The sequence below is a fragment of the Protopterus annectens genome, chromosome 9.part0, assembly GCF_019279795.1.
Source record: "Protopterus annectens isolate FY-2018-M chromosome 9.part0, PAN1.0, whole genome shotgun sequence".
NCBI lineage: Eukaryota > Metazoa > Chordata > Ceratodontiformes > Protopteridae > Protopterus > Protopterus annectens.
This window is the reverse complement of record NC_056743.1, coordinates 1,251,439,722-1,251,463,937: the sequence shown is the minus strand read 5'-3', so window position 1 is coordinate 1,251,463,937 and position 24,216 is coordinate 1,251,439,722. Positions and strand designations below refer to the sequence as shown.

Here is a 24,216-nt window from a genome sequence, read left to right as displayed (position 1 = left end):
CAGGGGTGGCCATGGGCAAATTTAGTGATGCATAAATGGGAAAGAGAATTTATTTTCACTCATTCATGTTTCAAGAAAATTTTGGCTTATTATCGTTTTGTGGATGACATCCTTTTGGTGTGGGAGGGATCAAAAGAAGAGTTTTTGGAATTTAAAGATTATTTGGAAACCACGACAACTTATTTAAAGTTCTCAGCTCATATGTCTTATGAGTCAGTAGATTTTCTAGATGTAAGTCTTAGCATTATTAATGGCAAGTTAAGCTCAACCTTATTTAGGAAAGCTTGCTGGAGAAACTCCATTTTGTGCTATGATAGTATGCACCCTCGTCATGTTTTTAAAGGGATAGTTAGAAGCCAGTTCCTTAGAATATCTAAAATCTGTAAAAATAAAGATGATCTAGCTCGTGAAGCAGATATTCTAGAAAAAATTTTCTGTGAAAGAAAATATGAGGGAACTATGGTGAAAAATATTAGGTCACAGGTCTTAGAAGAAGAGAGAAGTATGACCTCACTCCCAGCCAATAAGTTTAATTATCAGGCTAAACTTACAAATCCAACTAGCATGAGAGGAACATTGAGCTTCTTTACTACATATACTAATGACAGCATAAATATCAGGAGAATTATCAACAATTGGAAAGTGTTAGTTTCTGACCATTACACACAACAATTGGTAGGTACAACTCCTCATTTTGTTTACAGGAGTAATAAATGTCTTAAAAGAATGTTATGTGACAGACCTAGTAGAAAAGAGCAAGTTCCTGCTGAGAGAGCAGGCACTTACCCTTGTCATAGATGCAGCTATTGTAAATTTATCACAAATGAGCAAAACTTTATACACCCTGAAACCAAGTATGTTTTCAAACCAAGATTTTTAGCCACTTGTGATAGCTCGGGCCTGATTTATTTAGCGACATGTGTAAAATGTTCAGCTTTTTATGTCGGCTTAACAAAACGAAAGCTTAAAAATAGGGTGTATAATCACACCTATGACATTAAAAAACAGAATGAATTAAAAGCATGTACAAAGCTGTCCTGGACATTCTTTTGTCTTTAGAGTACTAGAAATAGTTGAACCAAATTTTAGAGGAGGAGACTATATCAATTTATTAGAACTCAAAGAACTGAAATGGATCTTCAGACTAAAAGGGCATTACTATCCAGGTTTGAACCTTTATGTTTCTATTAAACCCCACCTTAATGCACGTAGGTAATATGTTTAGGATTTTATAATATTTGTTCCATGTCTCTTAATAAGTTTTTTCATGTAATTTTATGTGACACATTTTATATTCTTGTATTAGTCTAATGAACTTATTTTACCTTTTTTTAATAAGGCAGTGGATTGTATTGGTTAGTAAAGGTGTAGCTGTTAGCCATCCTACTCAATGGAACCACTTGGTAAACTTATGATATACCTTCCTTCTCTTCTTTTCCCCCTCCCCTTTCCTCCTCTCCTCCCTTCCCCCCCTCCTCCCCATCCCCCCCCTCCACCACCACCCCTTTTTTTCCCCTTTTCCCCTTTCCCCATACCTCTGTTTCCTTTTGAAGCTATTTTCCTTCTGAAGCTATTTTTCTATTTTTCTGTTTTCTTCGTTTATGGTTTCTTTTTAAGCCTTTATAAGTTATATAAGGACTATACTAATCAAAATCATGAAATGAGTCGCAATGAAATCATGAAGTGTTTATGCATAGAAGTTCTTAGATTAGATTTTTAGAATGTTTTAGATGATGAACATTTTCTGATGAATTAGTATTTATATTTATATTTTTATTTTACATATATTTTTTACATTTAGATAAAGATGTTTACTTAGTTTCAAAAACCATTATAAATACCTTATAACGGAAGTTTTTAGAAGAAGACATTCATATAGTAATATTGTTCTAAACAAATGTTCATATACATACGCTCATTGTAACTTTTTCAAATCAGAAGGTTGCTACCACAGCCTCTATAGATGATGCTTAGAAATTGACTTGGTTTGATACATATGTAACCTTGTAACAAAGAGTGTTTAGAACCAAGTTCTTATAATGCTTTAACTGCAGCTTTTTAACTATAGTCATCTTTAAACCTTAATTGGTCTAACTGAATAATTGATTACACAAATTGCTACTCCAATTAATTAATTATAGGAGAGCCATGTGTATAAAACAGTTTGTTTTACTGTGTTGTTTTATGGTCTGAAGAAGCGTACAGGAAGGTACGCGAAAGCGCTTACCACCAAATAAAAGTTTTTCTGCTTTTTATTCAACAAAGTCGTGTAGAGTCCGAAGTGTATATCTTACTACAATTTCGTTTTTTGGTTAACTACGGCCTCTTAGTTGTGGTGGAATTTATCTTTGTATACATGACAAGAATATAATGCATAGGATACCGCTATATATACTGGTAGCTCCAACACCGAGCTATAGGCACCACATTAATGCTACTGGGACAACCGGTGGGTAAAAGTTCCTCTGTAATATGGCTTGTACATGCATAAATCCAAAATATGCCTACTGTGTTTCAACCACAAATGTAAGTTGTGCAACTGACGGCACAGTAATATATCTGTATCAGCAATAACAAAGACAAAAAATGCAGATCAGTAGCTGTATTATATCCACACAAGAGAGAAAAATACTTAATCATTTGTCAGAAGTTCTACTCCAGATAACTGCACCAAGTGGCAAGCTTTTTCTGCACCAAGCTTCACTAGACATTACTGCATCAGAAAATCGCCTACATGCATTTTACCCGCTAAACAATAATGTTATGCATTCTGTTATTAACAATGGTTTTAAAAGCAATATTCCCATAGTTCCCGTTATTAAAGCATTTAACTGAACACAACAACAAGAAAACATTATATCTCTCTTTTGCTCTTCTAAAATTTGAGTTTGACAACTTCACATTCCCATCTCTAAAGATTTAAAACTTGATCTTGCCTCTTCAGGCTGCAGTAATTAAATATGTATGGATCCTTATAGGCTTCAATCATGTGAATAATATTACCCAGGATTGTAACCCTTTCTGGAAAAGAGAAAGTAGTCCTAAAGTCTTTAATATGTGCTAATTAGGGTATTAAAGATCTAAAACTATACCGACTGTCTCAAAAAACTCCAGCTTTACTCTGTAGCATATCACCTACTCTGTGGAGATCTCTGCCCAACATATAAAGCTACGTGAAACCCACAGCTGTTGGACATGCTACACCTAAAGAAATCCCAATTCCTCCGAGCTACACGCTCTAGGGACCTAAACTTTGTCATCACAATAAACAGGACATGCTGGAGGGATAGATTCCTATCCCAGAGACTTCCTATACTCTGAAACAAGCTACACATCTATTTCAAGCAAAGTTCCTCATTAGCACTCTTCAAGAAAAATCTTGATGAGTGGATGGGAAATAGGAAATGCACCCCAGGGATCACTTCTGTGGCTCTGCTCGACAGGGGCACAAGAAATTAACTTTCTTGGGTGGCATAAGCCAAGGAACTTTGTTGGCTAGGCTTACTTAGGCCCTTGGGCCGATAGCCTAGTACCTACCTACAAACCTAAAGCAGCCACAGTGATACACAGTCAAATGTGGTCTCAACCTAAAAGGAATCCAAGTTAACACTATATTTGGTTAAAAATTAACTTCCTTTTTTAACTAAAAAGCAGTCATAAATATGAGACTCTGAGCCACTCTTACGGGGTCTGTGAGATGCCATTCTAAACCATGCAGCAACGGCAAGTAAAAAATTAAACTATTACTGACCTTAAACTAATCTACATGTTAAAACATCATATTTCCTCCCATTTCATTAATAAGCCTGTTCTGTTATTCTCACTTGGTCAGTTATGCACACTTATGCACATTTTGTTAGTGACAGTAGAGTGCTGCACTGTTCCATATAGTCTATTATATGTGCAGGTTGCAGATGCGATCTTATGTGCATACACGCAACACACTGCAAGTTGTATGACCACATCAGTTATGTGATGTGGTTAGGCTAAACTCATGCATTAAAATGAGCTGCAACATAGTTAGGTTGATGCAATACACGTGTAAACATAAATCTAGGCAATGCCAAGCAATAGCAAACACCAATACACAAAATATCAGTAACATGCCTCTCTGTATCACAGCAATCCACATGACAGTGCACAACTGCAACGCTTGCAACCCTTACCTTGTACGCAAACTCCAGGGCTGCATCTGTAAATGTGCAAATGGAATTAGGTGACACACATTATGACATTAATTTACAGTTACACCAGGGAATCACAGCACTCTCTACACAATAAGGCAAATATGCTGCAGAGTAAAGCAATGCAGAGTGACATATGCAGAGTACTTGGAAAGAAGACAAACCAAACACATCCCTATATTGTTGTCAGGCCTCTACATGTGGACTCTCCACATATGCTTGGAATATTTGTACATCCCAGTACAGCAACAGATGGCACTAACAGATGATGCTTGGAATATCTACACAGTCCTGGACAAAAAAAAGTCAGACACCACTAACATATGATGCTCACATCATCACAATGAGATAACAGCAACTGATGAATAAAGTTAAATACTGCCATTTTTTCTACAGTGTGCAATCCTATGAGACATTTACTTATAGTAACTCATGCGCTTTGTTAAAATAATGCACATGCTCATGTCTTGGTAATGTGATAATGCTTATGGTCTTACCTCTACCTTAGTGATGACAACTTGTTAAGATGCATCACCTACAGCCACATCTTACTGATGATAATTCTCACTGTGTTACCTCTGCCCTAGTGTTGACAACATGTTAAGATGGGGTCATCTGTGACACTATGACTGTTTCCATGACACAGGCACTGCATGACTATTTGTGGCATTACTGATCTAGTTACCTACACCAATTAACAGTATTACACTACCATAATGTCTTACTATTACACAACATTGTCAGTATAAATTTGTCTACACTGCCTGCTATAGTGTCTTGCAAAATATTATATATATGGGGCACCAATAAGTGGCCCGATTACCATCTCATACATGCAGCACAACATCAGAAACACATCTATGCCATGACACAAAATAGGTGACTTTGTAGTCTGCACCACACAATGTATGCTATGTTCATGTTATAAAACATAAAGATGTCTCTGTTATGAAGCTGCTCTTACAGTGCTGATGCCACAGTCAGCACAGGTGTACCTTGTAAAACATCCTGTTCTGAAAAAAACATAGCAATGACAAAAACAAAATGCCCTCATTATTAATATACAAATAATGTTTCTATTACTGTAATCACAGACACTAGGTCTGAAAAATGTATATTGCTATCGTGTGTGATGATCCACTTGACAGGATCTAATGTCAAGGTTTTACTAAACAGATCACTGCTGGGGTAGCATTCATCTGGCTAAACTTTTAATTTGTCAGTAAATAGCCTAGTACCTACCTATGAACCTATCGGCCCTGGGGCCTTTATAAGCCTCGCCAAAAAAGTTCCTTGGTTTTCACCACTTAAGAATGTTATTTTCCTGTGCCCCTGTCTAGCAAAGCCACAGAAGTGATCCCTGGGGAGAATTTCCTATTTCCCAATTTCCCATCCAATTGTCAAGATTTTTCTTAAAGAGGGCTAATGAGGAGCTTTGCTTGACATGAATGGGTAGTCTGCTCCAGAGCATGAGAAGTCTCTGGGACAGAATCTATCCCTCCAGCATGTTCTGTTTATTGTGGTTGCAAGGTTTAAGCCCCTGCAGCATGCGGCTCGGAGGCATTGGGCTTTCTTTAAGTGTAGCATGTCCAACAGATCTGGGTTTGACATGGCTTTGTATGTTAGGCAGAGGTCACCTCTGAGTAGGAGATAAGTGACGGAGTAGAGCTGGAGTTTTTTTGAGACGGTCTGTGTATGGCATCGGTCTGAGGCTGGTAATCCTATTAGTGAGGTATTTCTGTGGCCTTTCTAGTTGTTGTAGATATCTTGCGAGGTACGTGCCAAACAGGGCATTGTACTCTGTAATGGGTCTGATGAGGAATGAAGAGAGAAGAACAATGACCTCTTTTTCTGGAGGTGAACCCCTTGGTGAGGAGGTGTGCCATGTAGAAGGATTTTCTGACTACTGTGGCGATGTGACTATCAAAGGAGAGACTACTGTCCACCTGTGTCCCAAGGTTTCTTATCACACTTTCAGTGTTTAGTAGGCTACCGCCTATGTGGTAGTTCATGGGTACAGTGTATTTCCCAAAGGGGATGACAATGCACTTCATGACATTGAGCTTGAGGCCATGACTTTGACACCAAGCATCAGTCTCAGTGAGGCCCCTTTGTTAGATGTCCACATCATTAGGCAATTTTATTATGGCACCTAGTTTGCAGTCATCTGCAAACTTCATTAGCTAAAGACCTGCTGTATTAGCCTGGACTTCTGAGAAGTAAATGCCAAACAGGAGAGGACCCAGGACTGAGCCCTGTGGTACTCCACTTGTCACTGGTCTGAAGTTGGATTTGCAGTCGGCTACTTTCACAGTGTGGGCTCTGTCAGTGAGCCAGTTGGCCACCCATCTTGTGACATAGGGATTTATGCCCAGTCTAGTGAGTTTATCTATAATTCCAGAGTAGGGGATGGTGTTGAAAGCCTTGGCGAGGTCAAGATATGCTGTGTCACCACCTTAGCTTCATCCATGGCTCTGGTGACTGCTTCAAAGAAGTCAATCAGGTTTAGGAGACATAACCTACCTTTTACAAACCCAAACTGAGTGGGGTCCAGAGTTACCTATGTCCTTGTTTATAAGCTCCAAGATAATACATTCCATGGCCTTGCAGACCAGGCTCGTCAGGCTAATGAGGCGGTAGTTCCCAGGGTCCATGGTGGCACCCCCTTTGTGGAGTGGGATAACCATCACTGTACACCATTCAGTAGTCACAAAGCCTGAAGTGAGGCTATGAGTGAACATGGTACTTAAATGGGGTGCCAGTTCGTTCTGTAGTTCATGCAGAATGCAGCCTGAGATGTTGTCAGGTCCCATGGATGCTGTGTTCTTGGCTTTGGAGAGTGCGGTCTTTACTTGTGCAGCCATGATTAAAGGGGCTTTGCATTCTTCCGGTATAGTGATGGGCCCTGGGGGGTGAAGTTTGCACTGAACCTATCTGCCAGGATGTTGGCAATATCAGTTGGTTCTGTATATCTAGTGCCACTGTGCTGTAGCTCAGAGCAGATCTGAGTGTCGCCATTGAGATTCTTGACATAGCTGTAGAGTGCTTTGTGGTTGTCTTTAGAATCAGTGGAGATTTTATTTTCATAACTAGCTTTGGAGGATTTTATGAGGGATCTCAGCTTCTTACTGAGGCTGACCAGGGAGTTCCTGCTATCAGGGGATTTTACTCTTTTTTGCAACAGCTTCTTCCTTCTGTTGTAGAGTTTGTTTATAGCAGGGGACCACTACATTAGCTTTCTTTTTTTGGAGGATAGCGTCTTGGTTCTGTTGGGGATGGCATGATCCATGTACTTGTGTATGTGCTTATACAGTGCATTTATATAGGATTGAGCAGTCATACCTCTATATTCTATCTGTATGGGTGCCGTGAAGCTTGCCACTTCTGTCTTAAGAAGCATGAAGTTGGCTTTGGAGAAGTTTTTTACGGTTGTTTCCTTAATGGGGGTGAGCGCGTGATATTGATGTCTAGGGTGAGTAGCTTGTGGTCGGATCTGACCAGCGAGGAGTTGACCTCTGGCGTGGAGCATCAGTTGCCCATATTGGTAATGACCAGGTCCAGGATATTGCTGCCCCAAATGGGGGTATGGACAAGCTGATCCAGGGCGTTGGAATTTATGAATTCCAGAAAGCATTGAGCAAATGAGTTAACACACGAGTAGTTTTCCCAATTGATGGTGGGGTAGTTGAAATCACCCATTTATTAGGGTATTGGACTGTACCTTAATATTACCCAGTATATCAAGAAATGTGGCGTGGGCATCTTGGGGCATGGCAGGGGATCTGAAACAAGCTACAACTTGGATTGCAGTCTTGCCCAGTGTTAGTTGCATTTGGATAATTTCGGATGCATTATGTTGAGCAACTAACCTGGATGTGTGGATATCCTTAATGAATATGGACATGCCTCCTCCTGTAGTGTTTCGGTCTAGGTTAGGAGGCTGAAAGGTGTGGTTTGAGTTATAGCCTGGTAATGCAGGGGTGCTCTCTGGAGCCTTGAACCAGGTCTCCATCAATGCACAGATGTCGATGTTCTCCATTTTATGGAGTGCCTCGAGTGAGTGCATTTTGAGGTTTAGACTTCTAGCCCTGAGTAGCATTACCCTCAGATTTTGCTTGCTTATACCTGCTACGGTGGTGAGTTTGTTGTTTGAACTTTGCCTAAAAAAGGCACTATAGGGGTGGCAAGACCCTTAGCCAGTATCTAGAATCCCAGGGGCGACAGGTGCAGGCCATCTCTGGCAAAGCATCATGGTTTGTCGATCATGTCATCCCAGGCAGACAGACACTGGATCCCCTCAGAATGACACCAGAAGCTTAGCCAATTGTTGAAGTCAATAATTTTGTCCTTGTATTATGGTAACATTCTGGGTGATGGCAGGATGCTACTCAGGGCTAGGGACATACCTGCCTGGGCTACAAGATCGGAGAGCTCCTCCATGTCTCTTTTCATGTAGTCCAGGGAGGTACATCTCAGATTATTCACAACAACATGGACAAGGACAGAGTCATATTTATACTTGTAGAGTAACCTGAGTGCTTGCGTTATGTGGCGGATCCTGGCATCCGACAGGCAGCTGACAGTAACTTTCTCCTTGTTTAGCTTGGTGAGTGAGACATCAGTGTGTCTGACTATAGAGTCACCTATGACTAGTGTGTTTGGTATGTTTTGCCTAATGGGCTGAGGTTGAGTGGCACACTGATTTTGTGGGTTATGCGTCATTTGGCTAGTGTTGGGGGGGTGCTTGCGTTTCAGCTTTGGGAGGTCTCTGTTTGGGCAGATTTTTATTGAGAGCCTCCACGAATGTAGGTGTGTGTTTTATGTTACTATGTGTGAGTTTAGGTGGTGTAGGTTTTGATGGACTATGTGTTGAGTGTGGTGTGGTGCAGGTGTTTGCCTTCTCCTCTTGACTGTCTAGTGCAGTCTTGGCTGGAGAGAGCTTGGCTTCCAGTTTGGCTACATAAGTGCATCTCTCACAGATTGTAGTGTTGGGTGCTAGGAGGAGAGGGTTGTCAGTGTAGATGAGTCAATTGCTACATTGCCCCAAGATGCCCAGATTCAAGTGGACAGGGGAAAATACCGGGAGCTGACGCTTAGACATGCCTAGATAGGTGCTTATTAATTTAAGTACTAAAAACTGTTTTCCTCCTCTAACAAGTGAGGAAAGTTGAGTGCTGCTTCCTTACCGTTAGTCTTGGTCAAATGATCAGATTGTAAAGGGCGGCAGTAGCCAAAAGTGTTGAACCTCACAGGTAAGGTAAATGAGACTGGCTGTTGATGCCATCACTTTTGTTCACAACAAAAGTCTCGACATGAGGATTGAGTGTGTACACCTGTGAATCTTTATAGGTTACTGTTAGCATAAGGGTTAGAGAAGGGGATAGACATGTTTGGCGTGTGTGTGGACACTAGGGTTAGCACACAAGTAAAATGGTGCAGGGAGGCTTAATGTCTACATGGTGGTTCAGGTAAGTACTAAGCAGTCTGCAGACCATTACAAGCCTAGCGAAAACACAAACATTCAGAACGTTCTTCCTTCCAGTTCAGGGAGGACAAGACAAGATAGATAGGCAGTCAAAAATTCTCCCCGTTCTAATTATTTAGGTACACCTTGTGTTTAATATGTAGTGGAGGCTTTTTCCAGATGCGAGGATACACTGCAGTATGACTCCATCACGCCAATGTGTCATTTTTATTGGATGATTACTATACGGAGTGAGCAGGCCTTAATGTTAGCCACAGAGGTTTTCTGAAATTCACCTATGAGTAGTGACTCAGATGTCCAACAGGTTCATTCTCAAAACACCCGCCATTTGTGTTCCTCAGATCCAGAGTGCTGTCACCTCATGGAATCTTTTTTTATTTTTAAAGAGAATGAAGCCTAAGTCAGCAAGTGACAGACTTCTTTCAGTTTAGTTTAGTAAATGGTGTGTGTCTGTGTCTGTGTGTGTGTGTGTGTGTGTGTGTGTGTCTGTGTCTGTGTGTATTTTATTTTAATTCCTGTACAAGCTATGCTTCATTTGAGGAAGATCCCTCAATTACCTTCCACCATCCCACAGTATCCTGGATATGCTCTCTTCACTGACCTGCTTTCTCATTGTGAAGCTAAAGTCTACCCTTCTCAAACTTGCCTTGTGAGTTTTCTCACCTCACTAGATGGCATCTCATAACATTTTTCACTATAAAAAACTCCCTCCCAAGAAAAAACATTAACACTTCCTCACAAAAACATTGTCTATCCATACAGCATTACACAAAGTAGGACTCTACAATCAAGCTGGGTCCAGCATCCAGTTAAGAAAAGGTTGAGGTCTGACATGCTGCTGACAAAGACAAAAACAAAAACTGGTAGGCATGAGCATGTTCTGAACCTTCTCCAGTTTAAGTCTGGCAGAAGTGAGCAACATAGACTGCATGCACTAGTTACATGCTCCATTGGCATCACCTGTATTTTAATTTTATGATGGTTCCAGAGCAGATTTCTTAAATGCACCTATTTTGGATACAAGTACCTATTTCAGGCAAGATTTCCCCCTTTATAGGTTCATAGGTAGGTACTAGGCTATTGGCCCTAGGGCCCATACAAGCCTAGCCAAAAAATGTACCCTGGCTTTCGCCACCCAAGAAAATTATTTTCCTGTGCCCCTGTCGAGCAGAGCCACAGAAGTGATCCCCAGGATGAATTTCCCATTTCCCATCCAATCATCAAGATTTTTCTTGAAGAGTGCTAATGAGGAGCTCTGTTTGACATAGATAGGTAGTCTGTTCCAGAGTATGGGAAGTCTCTGGGACAGGAATCTATCCCTCCAGCATGTTCTGTTTATTGTGGTGACAAGGTTAAGGTCCCTAGAGCGTGTAGCTCGGAGGGATTGGGATTTCTTTAAGTGGAGCATGTCCAACAGCTCTGGGTTTGACATAGCTTTGTATGTTAGGCAGAGATCGCCCCTGAGTAGGCGATATGCGATGGAGTAAAGCTGTAGCTTTTTGAGACTGTCTGCATAGGGCATCTGTTTGAGGCCAGTAATCATCTTTGTGAGGTATTTCTGTGGTCTTTCCAGTTGTTGCAGATGTCTTGTGAGGTACATACCAAAAGGGGCATTGTACTCTATAATGGGTCTAATGAGTGATGAGTAGAGGGGAACAATGACCTCTTTTTTTCTGGATGAGAATCCTTTTGTGATGAGATGAGCCACATAGAAGGATTTCCTGACCACTGTGCCGATGTGATTATCAAAGGAGAAACTACTGTCCACCTGTGTCCCAAGGTCTCATCACATTTTCGGCATTAAGTAGACTACCAGCTATGTGGTAGTTCATGGGTACAGAGTTTCTACCAAAGGGATGACAATACACTTTTTGGCATTGAGCTTCAGGCCATGGCTTTGACACCAGGTATCTGTCTCAGTGAGGCCCTTTTGTAGTTTGTCCACATCGTTAGGAGTTTCGATTATGGCTCCTAGTTTGCAGTCATCTGGAAACTTTGTTAGCCAAAGACCTTCTGTGTTGGCCTGCACTTCAGAGAAGTAGATACCAAACAGGAGAGGACCCAGGACTGAACCCTGTGGTACTTCACTTGTCACTGGTCTGATGTCGGATTTGGAATCCGCTACTTTCACAGTGTGGGTTCTGTCCATGAGCCAGTTGGCAACCCATCTTGTGACATAGGGATTTATACCTAGTTTAGTGAGCTTATCTATAATTCCAGACTGGGGGATGGTGTTGAAAGCCTTAGCGAGATCTAGATAAGCTGTGTGAACCATTTTACCCTCATCTATGGCTTTGGTGACTGCTTCAAAGAAGTCAGTCAGGTTTAGGAGACATGATCTGCCTTTTACAAATCCAAACTGAGTAGGGTCCAGAGTTTGGAGATTACCAATGTCTTTGTTTAGGAGTTCCATGATGATACGTTCCATGGCCTTGCAGACCAGGCTCATCAGGCTAATGGGGCGGTAGTTCCCGGGGTCCGTCGTGGCTCCCCCTTTGTGGAGTGGGATAACTGTTGCGGTGCGCCATTCAGTGGGTACAAAGCCTGAGGGGAGGCTATGATTGAACATGATGCTTAGGTAGGGTGCCAGTTCATTCTGTAGCTCATGTAGAACGCAGCCTGGGATGTTGTCTGGTCCCATGGATGCTGTGTTCTTGGCTTTGGAGAGTGTGTTTTTTACCTTTGCAGCCGTGATTATAGGAACTTTGCATTCTTCTGGTATAGAGATGGGCCCTCTAGGGGGTGAGAGGGGGTTAAAGTTAGCACTGAACCTATCTGCTAGGATGTTGGCAATATCAGTTGGTTCTGTATATTTAGTGCCATTATGCTGTAACTCAGAGCAGATCTGAGTGTTCCCATTTAGATTCTTGACATAGCTATAGAATGCTTTGTGGTTGTCTTTAGAGTCAGTGGCAATTTTATTTTCGTAACTAGCTTTGGAGGATTTTATGAGGGATCTCAGCTTCTTACGGAGGTTGACCAGGGAGTTCCTCCAGTCATGGGATTTTACTCTTTTTTGCAACAGTTTCTTTCTTCTGTTGTAGAGTTTGTTTATGGCAGAGGACCACCAGATTGGCTTCCTTTTTTTGGAGGATAACATCTTGGTTCTATTAGGGATATCATGATCCATGCACTCGTGCAAGTGCTTATAAAGTGCATTTGTATAGGATTCGGCAGTCATACCTCTATTGTCCGTCTGCATGGGTGTCATGAAGTTTGCCACTTCTGTCTTAAGAAGTGTGAAGTTGGCTTTTGAGAAGTTTTTTACGATGGTTTCCCTAATTGGGGCTGGGGGTGGGATGTGGATGTCTGGGCTGATAAGCTTGTGGTCGGATCTGACCAATGAGGAACTGACCTCTGGTGTGGAACACCAGTTTCCCATGTTGGTAATGACCAGGTCTAGGATATTGCTGCCCCTGGTGGGGGTGTGAATAAGTTGATCCAAGGCATTGGAATTTATGAATTCTAGAAAACGTTGAGCAAAAGAGTTGGTACACGAGTAGTTTTCCCAGTTAATGGTGGGGTAGTTGAAATCGCCCATTATTAGGGTGTTGGGTTGTACCCTAATACTTTCCAGTGTATCAAGAAATGAGGAGTGTGAATCCTAAGGCATGGTGGGGGGGTCTGTAGCAAGCTACAATTTGGATTGCGGTCTTGCCCAGAGTTAGTTGCACTTGGATAATCTCGGATGCATTATGCTGTGCAACTAGCCTGGAGGTGTGGATATCCTTAATGAATATGGGCACGCCTTCGCCTTTAGTGCTTCTTTCTGGGTTAGGTGGCCGAAAGGTGTGGTATGAATTGAAGCCTGGTAATGCAGGGGTGCTCTCTGGAGCTTTGAACCAGGTCCCTGTCACTGCACAGATGTCAATGTTCTCCATTTTAAGGAGTGCCTCGAGTGAGTGCATTTTGAGGTTTAGACTTCTAGCATGGAGTAGCATTACCCTCAGATTTTGCTTGCTTGTACCGGTTACGGTGGTGAATTTGTCATTTGAACCTTGCCTAAAAAAGGCACTATAGGGGTGGCAAGAATCTTAGCCAGTATCCGGAATCCTAAGGGCGACAGGTGCAGGCCATCTCTGGCAAAGCATCGTGGACTGTCGATCATGTCCACAATGTATCTCTTTTTAGAGGTGCGTTCCTATTTTCAGGTTAGAATTCAACACAATTTTCGGAATCCTCTTCCCCAAAAGATACAATGCACACAGACATACAATTTTGAAGCTGTTTATTACACAGAAAACCAGATTCCATGTCCAAAATACTGGTAGCACCAATAATGTAAAGAAAGTAGACAAGGTAGACCTTCCTTTTTCAGGAACAAAAATAGATAACCGTGTGAGGTAGACGTCTGTAATATCATTTATCAAATACTTCAGATTTCACACTGTGTCTTTTACAATATACTTATAATTTTACTCCCTCTCATTTTTTAAATTGTGTTTCTGCATAGTATCCTACAGGTCTACTAGAAAGAGGAGGAGCTGTGTGTTATTAGGGATTCAAATGTTATATTAATTAGGTGACCAGATTTTTTCCTTTTTTTTTTTTTTTGCTGGCAGTGTCTACTTTTCCAGAGCTTTTGTAACCATTTTCAGTGTCCGCAAGCTGAGAGGTAGGTTTCAGAAGTATTTATTCAAAATACCTTCAAAAGTGTTGAGGACAAATGGATAAGATCAATGAAAGAGCAACAGCAGCTCTGACTACTTAGTTATTAAACAGTGTTCCTCTAACAAATACCATTCAACAATTAAAAATCTAGGCATCCATGTCCCAAAGCCAAGAAATATCAAAATATATGTGCCATTCTCTATTCTTCCATACCTGAATGAAATAAATAATCTAGAAAGACAGACAGAGGGACAAGTCACTGAATACTTTAATAAAGGCCACTTCCTATCACATCGAATAAGCTTCTTAAAGGTATTCAGAAACCCACCCTGCTACTGGTCCTAGACATATCAAAGTGATGATTATGGAAACGTGAAATCCAACTGGAATGATATTCATTCATTCACTTGTCAAAGGCTTTTGATACTAGAACCACAATCTACTCCTAAGCAGTTAGCTCTCGCTGGACCAATGCAGAGCATGTACACTTAGAAGTTATTCACCAGAATTCACTCCTCACAAATACAGCACCTCAGAACTATTAAAAGGAACCAGATGGATTCCAGGTACCCTGCAGAAACAATCATTAGACCCCATGTACTCTGGGGATGAGTCATGCAATCCACAAACCATGGAGCTCAGTCTCTGGACCACAGGGATTATCATACCTTAGACTGTTGGTTACCATGATGCTTGTTCAATTGGTAACAGGGACAATGGAGTTCAATACTTTGTCCAAAACATTAACATGGAAGTTGCCATTTGAATTCCAGGTAAATATGGACTGATCCTAAGACTACTGCAGTTAGGATGTACATATAGTATATAGTACAAATTTGTTACACATTCCATACAAATGTCTTGCTTGCAATGTCTTTGCCCACTGGTTTGGGTCATGGCTGCAAATAACCGGGTAAATGGACTGCTCTGAGGGCTAAATGCTAAAGAACAAGGAAAGTATAAAAAAAAAAAAAAAAAAAAAGATGTAGTTTATGTAAAAAAGTATTCTGTGCTTGGAAGGTCCCCACCCATTTTCTCCATGCTTAGTATACGCTCATCCATAAAAATACGCCTCTATATCCCCAGGATAATAAAGCTAATATACAAGGAAAAAGACCATCAAATGTTTCATTCTAACACAATAATCTTGAGCAAGACCAAAGTAAACGTGTGATATTTGTTTTTATTTTGGAAGAGGAAACAGATCAAAGGTTAGAAAAACTCAAAGGAATCATGACGGGGCCAACGAGAGGCTCTGTGGAATTGGAAAACATGTTCATGTGTTTCAACTGTGGCTTTAGCAAAACTCAAAGGAATCATGACGGGGCCAACGAGAGGGTCTGTGGAATTGGAAAACATGTTCATGTGTTTCAACTGTGGCTTTAGCAAAACTCAAAGGAATCATGACGGGGCCAATGAGGGGCTCTGTGGAATTGGAAAACATGTTCATGTGTTTCAACTGTGGCTTTAGCAAAACTCAAAGGAATCATGACGGGGCCAACGAGAGGGTCTGTGGAATTGGAAAACATGTTCATGTGTTTCAACTGTGGCTTTAGCAATTGTCATCCTATGAGAAAACAAGTTAAAATCCAGTTCAAGAAGTCAACTATAAATTAGATGCTTATTATAGTATCAGTCTATTTCCCATTTCAAGAAACCTATACATATTATAAGACAAGTTTTTTTTCTCTGTCTTATCTCACATGCTGACAAAGAAAATGCATATCCCAAACTCCAAGCTCCTCGGTGGAAAAAACAAAATTCAGACCGTCATTTCTCTGTCTTATCTCACATGCTGACAAAGAAAATGCATATCCCAAACTCCAAGCTCCTCGGTGGAAAAAACAAAAAAAATTCAGACCGTCATGCCTCTCCACTAAGCAACGTTGTTATAAGGTTTCTTGAGAAGTTTGACTCTCTGCAAATCACAGAAAGCAGAAGTTTTGCTATGGCATTATGGTCTATTTTAATATTTTAAGAGCTGGATAGAACCTGCTGAAATACAGTCAAACTTTTTAAATGGAAAACCTGGTTTGAAAATTCCCACTGCATATTTGCAACAGAAATAAGTGATCATATTCACAAAGATAACAACAACATGGAATAAATACTACTCAATCAACTAAATACAAGAGATACATACCCTGAACAAAACCAAAATAACATGCAAGCCTAAAACGTGGCACTTTATTTGTAATGGAAAAAACAAATGTCTCATTAACAAATACTACAGCTGCGGGTTAGACTGTAAACACTGTCATTTTAACAGGGAAAACCTGGCCATAAAATGTAAAAGGGGACGGCCAAAAAATAGGGACAGATTTTAAATATTGCTGTTGTAAACTTGGTTGCTAGAATAACAAGTTTTGCTTTAGCAAGGAACTAAAATATGAAACTGAAATGTTTGTCATTATTTAGTGACTTCAGTCCTCAATGTTAGAAAAAACATAAATTCTATAAAGAACAGACCAAAATTAGGAAGCAATCAATAATGTCTACATTCTGGCACACCTGTATTCAGACCTAGAGTTTAAATGTTTTATGTTCACTACCAGTCAACATGAGCTATAAGTGACTTACACTCTAGGCGTGTCATTATTTTTGTATTATACCCATTTGTTGACTAGGTAAGATCACTGAATATACTATCACTTTTCAGGGGCAACTCAGTATTGTCTGGGTAAGTGACTTGTCCAAAGTCACAGAGTAGGAAAAAGAAGTTAGAAGACTCAAACCCTGCACTATGTTCACAAGAAGCAGTTCACTGGCAGATCAGAGCTTTAATCCTCTACACTAACTGGTCACCTCCAGTTTATGTACGTGATACCGGTGTCATCACTTTCCCTCAAAAATACCAGTGTCATCACTTTCCCTACTATATTTTTTTCTACTGTCCAAAGCAAATGCATACAGACACACACACACACACACACACACACACACACACTCGCGTGCTCACCACAAAAGCACCACACACTGACACACACACACTATATTACAGAGATACACAGAGGATCGGACTGACAATAGGAAGCTCTCCAGTAACAACCCATCAGCTGGCCAGCTCTAGAGGAGTCAGCAGAGGATGCACGAGAATGGTGGCGCCCGTCTGCTCACCTCTACCTCAGGAAGGTGAAGGGCATGCCTCTCAGAAGTGCACATTTCATCAGGGTCCCTACTGGGAACCAGAGACCTGACAAGAGCCATCAGCTTGTAAGGAGGAAGTGCTGTTGCTAGGTATACCACCCATGGAAGAGTTAACTTCACCACATTACACCTATTACATGCATACTCATTATGAGCTTAATATGACATGCTCAAAGGGAACTGCTAGAGCTTGAAGGCAAAGCCTCATCCTGATGGCTGTTTGGATGACGGCCACACTGGCAGGTGATCACAGTGGACACTCTGATGGTCAGCAGGTATGCAGAGGTAAGAAAATGCACCTGATGCCATTTATACATTAAGGAAACAAAAGATTTGTTCTGTATGTTAGGTAACAAACAGTTCCAAAAGAAGGCTTGCAGGAATGATTACTATTATTTTACAAGGGTTTATTTAATACTACAAGCTGCCAAGATGTTTTTACCATATAGTCTTGCTTTTGCTTCATCTCTTACCTCTACTTGCAAGACACACAACTGGAGATAGACCTTGTATGCTACAAGTAATAATGTTCCAAGGGACTGCATGCCTGGCAACATAGCATAATATTCTAAGACAATGAATGACCAACAAGCTTCTGCCTCATCCACAGTTTAATTTCCTCTTTCTTCATATGTATACTGTATGACTGCCACAGTCATTTAAAAAACAGACCAGTTCTAACTCACTGATCCATGAAAAAAGGTACTTGTGGCTAATGGAATTTTCACTTAAAAATTTTTTTTACAGCCACTCCAGCCACAAAGTCAGTTATTCCATTGAACTCACCAGTTGTAGAACCATCATCATCCTTTCCCCATATCAAAAATATCTGAGAAATGCAATCAGACTAAGCTCCTGCACTATATCATACAGTACCTCCACTGCCCTCCTTACCTTCAATAATACTGTTAACACACAAAAAAAACAAGGACAGTAAACTTGTATCTGCTCTCTTTCTTGATCTGCCCAAAACTTTTGTCAAGCTCTTTCACCCTGTACTCTTACAAAAACTCTCCAGTCTAGGCCTTGACAAATCCTCTCTATCCTAGTTTTCTAGTTATGTCCCTAAGAGATTCCAGGCAGCAAAATGTCAAAACATCTCATCCTTTCTCCTTATTGCAGTTGGACTGGTATCTATCCTGTTCAGCATCTTTGCTAATGACCTTGATCTGGACAGAGAAGTATGCCAATGATTCTACCATCATCTGCTCTGCAAATGACCTCGATTCCCTACAAAAACTGACAGAGAAAGCCTTCAAGTCTGTGGAAAACTGACTGACTACCCCCTAGATATTCCTAAATCCTAACAAAACTAATTCTCTTCACTCCCAAACACCTTGCAATAAAGAAAGCGTCCTTCACTATTACCAACAATAGTATTCTAACAATACCAAAGTAGAACTTGTTACACAAACCAAAACCAAACTATTAGGAGTTTATAAATGACAAAGACCTAAATTTTAACTTCCACATTCAACAGACAGTGAAAAAAAAAAAACACCAAAAACTAAGCAAGCTCTACAGGGCAAAACCTTATATCTTCCACATTCAACATACAGTAAAAAAAAAAGCACACCAAAAACTAAGCACTTTCTATAGGGCAAAACTCTATCAAACACTGCAATATGTCATATCACCACTATACTCATACTACCCACTCTCCTCTACTCAGCACCAGTACTGACAAACATTTAACTAACTCAATGAAATAAACTCAAGCAGTGCTCAAACAGGATTGCAAAATTTGCATATAGAGCACACTAATGTTTGGCCCTCAGACAAATCCTGAACTACCTCATCAACTCACATGCTCCCAACTCCCTATTACTCATAATGTAATAAACAAACCAAATGACTGTCCATCTCCAGACAACCTTGCACAACCATCTAACCCACACAAAAGCTAGCACTCTTCTGACAAAGACATTTTATGGCCTAATGGTTAAGGTGTTTGCCTTACAAACACAAGTTGCAGGGTTTGAGTCTCACAAGGGATAATTGGCTAAGCTTAAAATAGCTAAGCTTAAAATGGCTCAAGGGCAGTTAGCTTAGTACTAATCTATGAACCTATGAACCTATATCAAAACCTAACAACCCTGCAGGTTGTTCCCTCTGCTCCCATCAAGTATCAAAAATCTGGAAGTCAATCCCCCTAACCAGTAGCAAAGCTAGTGTAGTACAGAAGGGGTAACCACCTCAGGTGCAAAGTGTTGGGGGGGGCGCAATCAGTCTAATGCAACACAGCCTGTCAAACCCAAGTGCTATAGTGCTCCATGTGTGGTGTATACTATGGCAACTGCTTGCTACAATGTAGCAAACAGTTTGCTACAATTTAAAAGTATTTTTTTAACTAAAACCTGAGGTCTGTAGCACTCCATGCATGGTAAAGACTGTAGCAACCATACTGCTCAACCTCTTAGTGCAAGAAATCTGGACAAAGCCTAAAATAATGGAGGGCAAAGCCTAAAAAGAGGGACAGATTTTAAATATTGCTGTTATAAAGTTGCTGGATTAACAGGATTTGTGTTAATATCTTTCAGGAAATACATGCCAAGTCTGAAACTCAAATGTATGATATTATTTAGTTACTTCAATCTATAGTGATTTGCCAGCAAACCACAAATTTTATGAGAAACAGACCAAAAATATGAACATTCTGCGAAAATCTGTACAGCTGAGAACTATGGTAGCAACTGTTTGCTACATTTGTAGCAAGAAGTTTGCAACAGTTTAGTAAAATTATATAAGTGGAAGGAGGGGTAGCCACAGTGGTACAGCGGGAGCGTTGTTGCCTCACAGCAAGAGGTTCTTCTGTTCGATTCACGGGCGGAGTGCCTTCTGTGTGGAGTCTGCCTGTCCTCCCTGGGGTCGAGTGGCCTCCGAAAGACATGCGTGAATGGACGTGCCTTTGCTGAAGGTTGGGCATTGGACTGGCAACTCGGCACCATAAAAAAAAAAAAAAAAAAAAACACTGCCAATCATTAGCGGACCGGAGTTCCGCTGTGGTGACCCCTAACTGGAAAAAGCCGAAAAGACAAACAATATAAGTGGAACGAAGGTCGGGCAAGGCACAGAAACAGGACCTGAATGGATGGATCAAGAGGCAGAGGGCAAGAGTTGTGCTTCTGGCATGACAGTAATTTTTTGCTCTTCACTTGAAGAGCTGGGAGGGCAGAGCAGATTGAGTACTGTGGTACTGTCTGCAGGAAACATCCTGTTCAACAACAACCCTGCTCAGCTCCCTACACATCCTTCTCCTACCTGTACTGTAACTCATTCTCTTTCCGGCCTTTTTTATACTCCTTCACCCTCAGCCACCCTGTCTTCTATTTCTCAAATATATTTCTCACCACTATACAGCTTGTAAGACATTCTGCCTTCTGTTAAAAATAGTAACAATTTGGCTGTCTGTATATTTTAATAAAGTTTAAATGCAGTTCTCCCTATTTTGGAAAATGTCGTAAAGACTATTGTATATTGTTGCCTTGCAAATGTTAGTGTCACTCTGTCTATTGATACTTTTTCTGCATTGGAGCATTTATTCCCTGGTCACCACTGAAAATGGGTCATGTTTCCAGTTGGACATTCCCGGTAAACAAAAGCAATTAAAAAAATAGCAGCCCTCCCTCCCCCCATGGTATAGAGTACCTGTACCTTGTTGTAATCCTCCTTCACTCATTATTATAGACATTTCAGGATGAAGAAAGAGTGAATATAGGGGATTAGACCCCCCCCCAAAGCTTTCAACTTCTTTGCGCAAGAATTCTGGAAAAAAACAAAAATAGTGTGTAGAGACAAAGGCTCAAAAATCAAGGAAAATTTGTAAATATTTTTCTTATTCATGTAGAAAGTTACTAGATTAATGAGTTTTGCATCAACATGCATTTTCTGAAGAATAAAAGCTGGAAAATCTCAGAAACTCTCATACCAAGCATTACTGACCGAGTGTAATCTTCAATGATTTACCAGTAGATCACAAAATAGGGCAACAATAGGAGGCAAAGTCAGAGTCAGGAATGTTTTGCAAAATCTTGCATAGTTAAGAGGTATGTTAGGACCAGAAATAAATCTGTTAGGGTCAAAATGAAAAGGACCAGAAATGCTGTATTGGAATAGGAGTCCTCCAACCCGCCCAGAGGTATGTCAGGAACACAAACAGAAGATATATCAGGGTGGAAATTAAAAGGAGCCTGTAAGTATTTTGCTTGCAGGACAAGACTACATAAGTTGCATTTGAGTAAGGGTCATCCAACCTGTCCAAAGGAGAAGATGTATGGTGCAGAACATAAAACTGCAAAACATCTCCCAGTCTCACAATACCTACGTAACAGAAAGCAAATACATTGGCATCCAGAGCAGACTTAAAAACTGTGAGCCAGAAGGAAGTATGTGCCCTCTAAAGGTCCAGCTAATGACTACTAAATCTGTGACTGTAACTCCAAAGTTCCTTAAAAGCTTTAAGCTAGAAGTGTGGGTTAGACAACAATCAATCCAATATCATTCCTACTCCTGTTGCAAACCCAGTCAAACAAACCCTACCAATCCTATTATCCCATCAGACTGATGCAGCCAAAATGCAAGCGTTCCAAAAAAGAATTCACAAAACATCCTTCCTTGGAAATGCAAGGGTTCCAAAAAAGAACCCACAAAATCCCTCCTTGGAAATGTACATACATTCGTTTATTTTTGATACACTGTTGGCTAATTACTGTTGGCTAATTACCTACTGTACTGAAAAAATAGTTTAAATTAAATTAAATAATAATGTATTTCAGTATCTCTTTTTTGATGGATCTTAGCCTTCTTCAGTCCAGTCCAAATTCTCTTTTTAATGGTAGAGACCCATGTGAACATAATGAATCTCATATTTTTTCTGGCAGACATGTTCTGAACTTACTGTTAAACCTGTCAAGTTTTGTTTCTGCTTAATAACTGTTGGCTGACTGCATCCCTGTGACTAGTATAGTACATTTTTATTCATTTATTACAGTAACATTATGCCATTTGAATGGCTCATGTGCTTGAAAGACATAGACATCAGAGTGAATCAGCTACAAATGAGACTTTGCTATGCTCCTTACAAAAATAATTAACGTGTAAAACAAAAGTAAAAGACAAAAAATAATGCAAGGCAAATTAAGATAAGAAGAGACTATCAGTACTGTCTTTGTGTGTTTTGATGGGGCTTGGCAAATTTTACTACTCTGACAAGGGCTTTAACACAGTATCAGTCACTTCACCAGAACCTAAAAGAGCAGAGAAAATAATATAGACAGGAATAACAGACGCCCTCAGAAAGATTATGTTCAGTCTGGCCTTCAGAATACACACACACACACAAAATAAACAATTAAATAAGTGTTATTTTCAATCCTGAAGAGCAGTTCAACCACCCAGAAACATTCAAAGAAGTAATTTATAGCTCTCAACTAAATCAGGGACAAAACTCAAAAAGAATCCAGAGCAAATCCAGAAATAATCAGGGACACTTAAAATATTAGTGCTATTAAAATTGTGATATTGACAGAATAAGAGAATGTGAATTAATATACATTTTCTAAAGTAAAATAAGTCTATAACTCCAATTATTGTTGTTGTTTATTAATTATAACTCACCAGTCACTAGTTTCAGGAGGGATTATGAGGGACAGGGCTAAAATTTCAGTCATATCAGGGCCACTTGGGAGGTATTACCTCCAAGTCAGACATTCCTGCTCTACTAAACTAGGCACAAAAAAGGATGTTAACTTACAATAATACCCCCACGGAGAGTAACACTTTGTGAACAGAGCACAAAATGTGCTGCCATCCCATTCCCACAACAGTACAAATAACCACCATGCATTCTGCTGACTTTGCCCCTCCAGGCAGTACATGACTGTATAACAGAAACCAAGAAACACATGCAGTTGCCTGTATACCTGTATGGGGCTGAGTGGCATAAGGCATACGTTTACAAGCAAAAAGGTACTTTTTCCTGAAAAAAGAAAAGGCAACTAAAACTTACCTGCTGCACATGATGAATCGGGCTAGAGCAGGTGCTGCTAGAGGGGGACCTGTGAACAGTCACCAAAGCCATAGGGACTAATTCACCCCCACAATCTAGCCAAGAGACACACGAAAATGAAACTTCCTGAAAAACTTTGTTCCAAACTTTCTTCTTGCTTGACTACCCAAATGTGTTTCTTTTAAAAGACATCCCCCATAGCAGACAAAATGTACATAAATCCACAGGTCTTCTTTCTTTTTCAAGTGCTGACAGAGAATAAAATGCTACAATCCAACAGAGGATTGTTTTGTCTTTCCTTTTTCTAGTTACCCTCCGTTAACTTGAGGAAGACTATACTGATCACTTACGCATGTCTACAGGTCCTAGAACCAGGAAGAAGACAAGTTCAATTAGTCAGCATCAACCCCTCCCCCTTCTGCAGAGGAGTGTCTTAAAGAGCAAGTTTGTAGAGAGAAATGTGTGGCTGTAACCTACGTTGTGCTATGTATTAGTATGAAACAATGTAACATACAACATTTTTTTCTGTTCCAAATGCTGCTGCTGCTGCTACATCAGCATTGACTGTAGCTTGGCACTGAACATTTAGTGCTTTACACTGGCTTTGTAAAAGACCTATTTGGGTCCATAAAAGGTAAACTTTAGTATGTCCCCTCCCCCAACCCAAACTAATGTGACTTGTCTTATTTCATTGCAAGATGCCTGAAAGGCAAGAAACAACTTGAAACGTGCCGCACATTCTAGAGCTGGGACAAGAAAAATGGATATTTTAAAGGTTGTAT

The 24,216-nt window shown here is 40.4% G+C and overlaps 1 protein-coding gene across 1 annotated transcript in view; it reads right to left on the bottom strand.

Moving 5' to 3' along the window:
* The window catches only part of LOC122811974 (protein phosphatase Slingshot homolog 3-like), a 1,030,454-nt gene extending 1,006,640 nt beyond the window's left edge, over window positions 1-23,814 (bottom strand). The window contains exon 1 of the mRNA XM_044084176.1: window positions 23,435-23,814. Within this exon, the coding sequence (XP_043940111.1) occupies window positions 23,435-23,506 (72 nt within the window). The 5' untranslated portion in view covers window positions 23,507-23,814. The remainder of the gene's footprint in view (window positions 1-23,434) is intronic.
* Window positions 23,815-24,216: the final 402 nt, after the last annotated feature.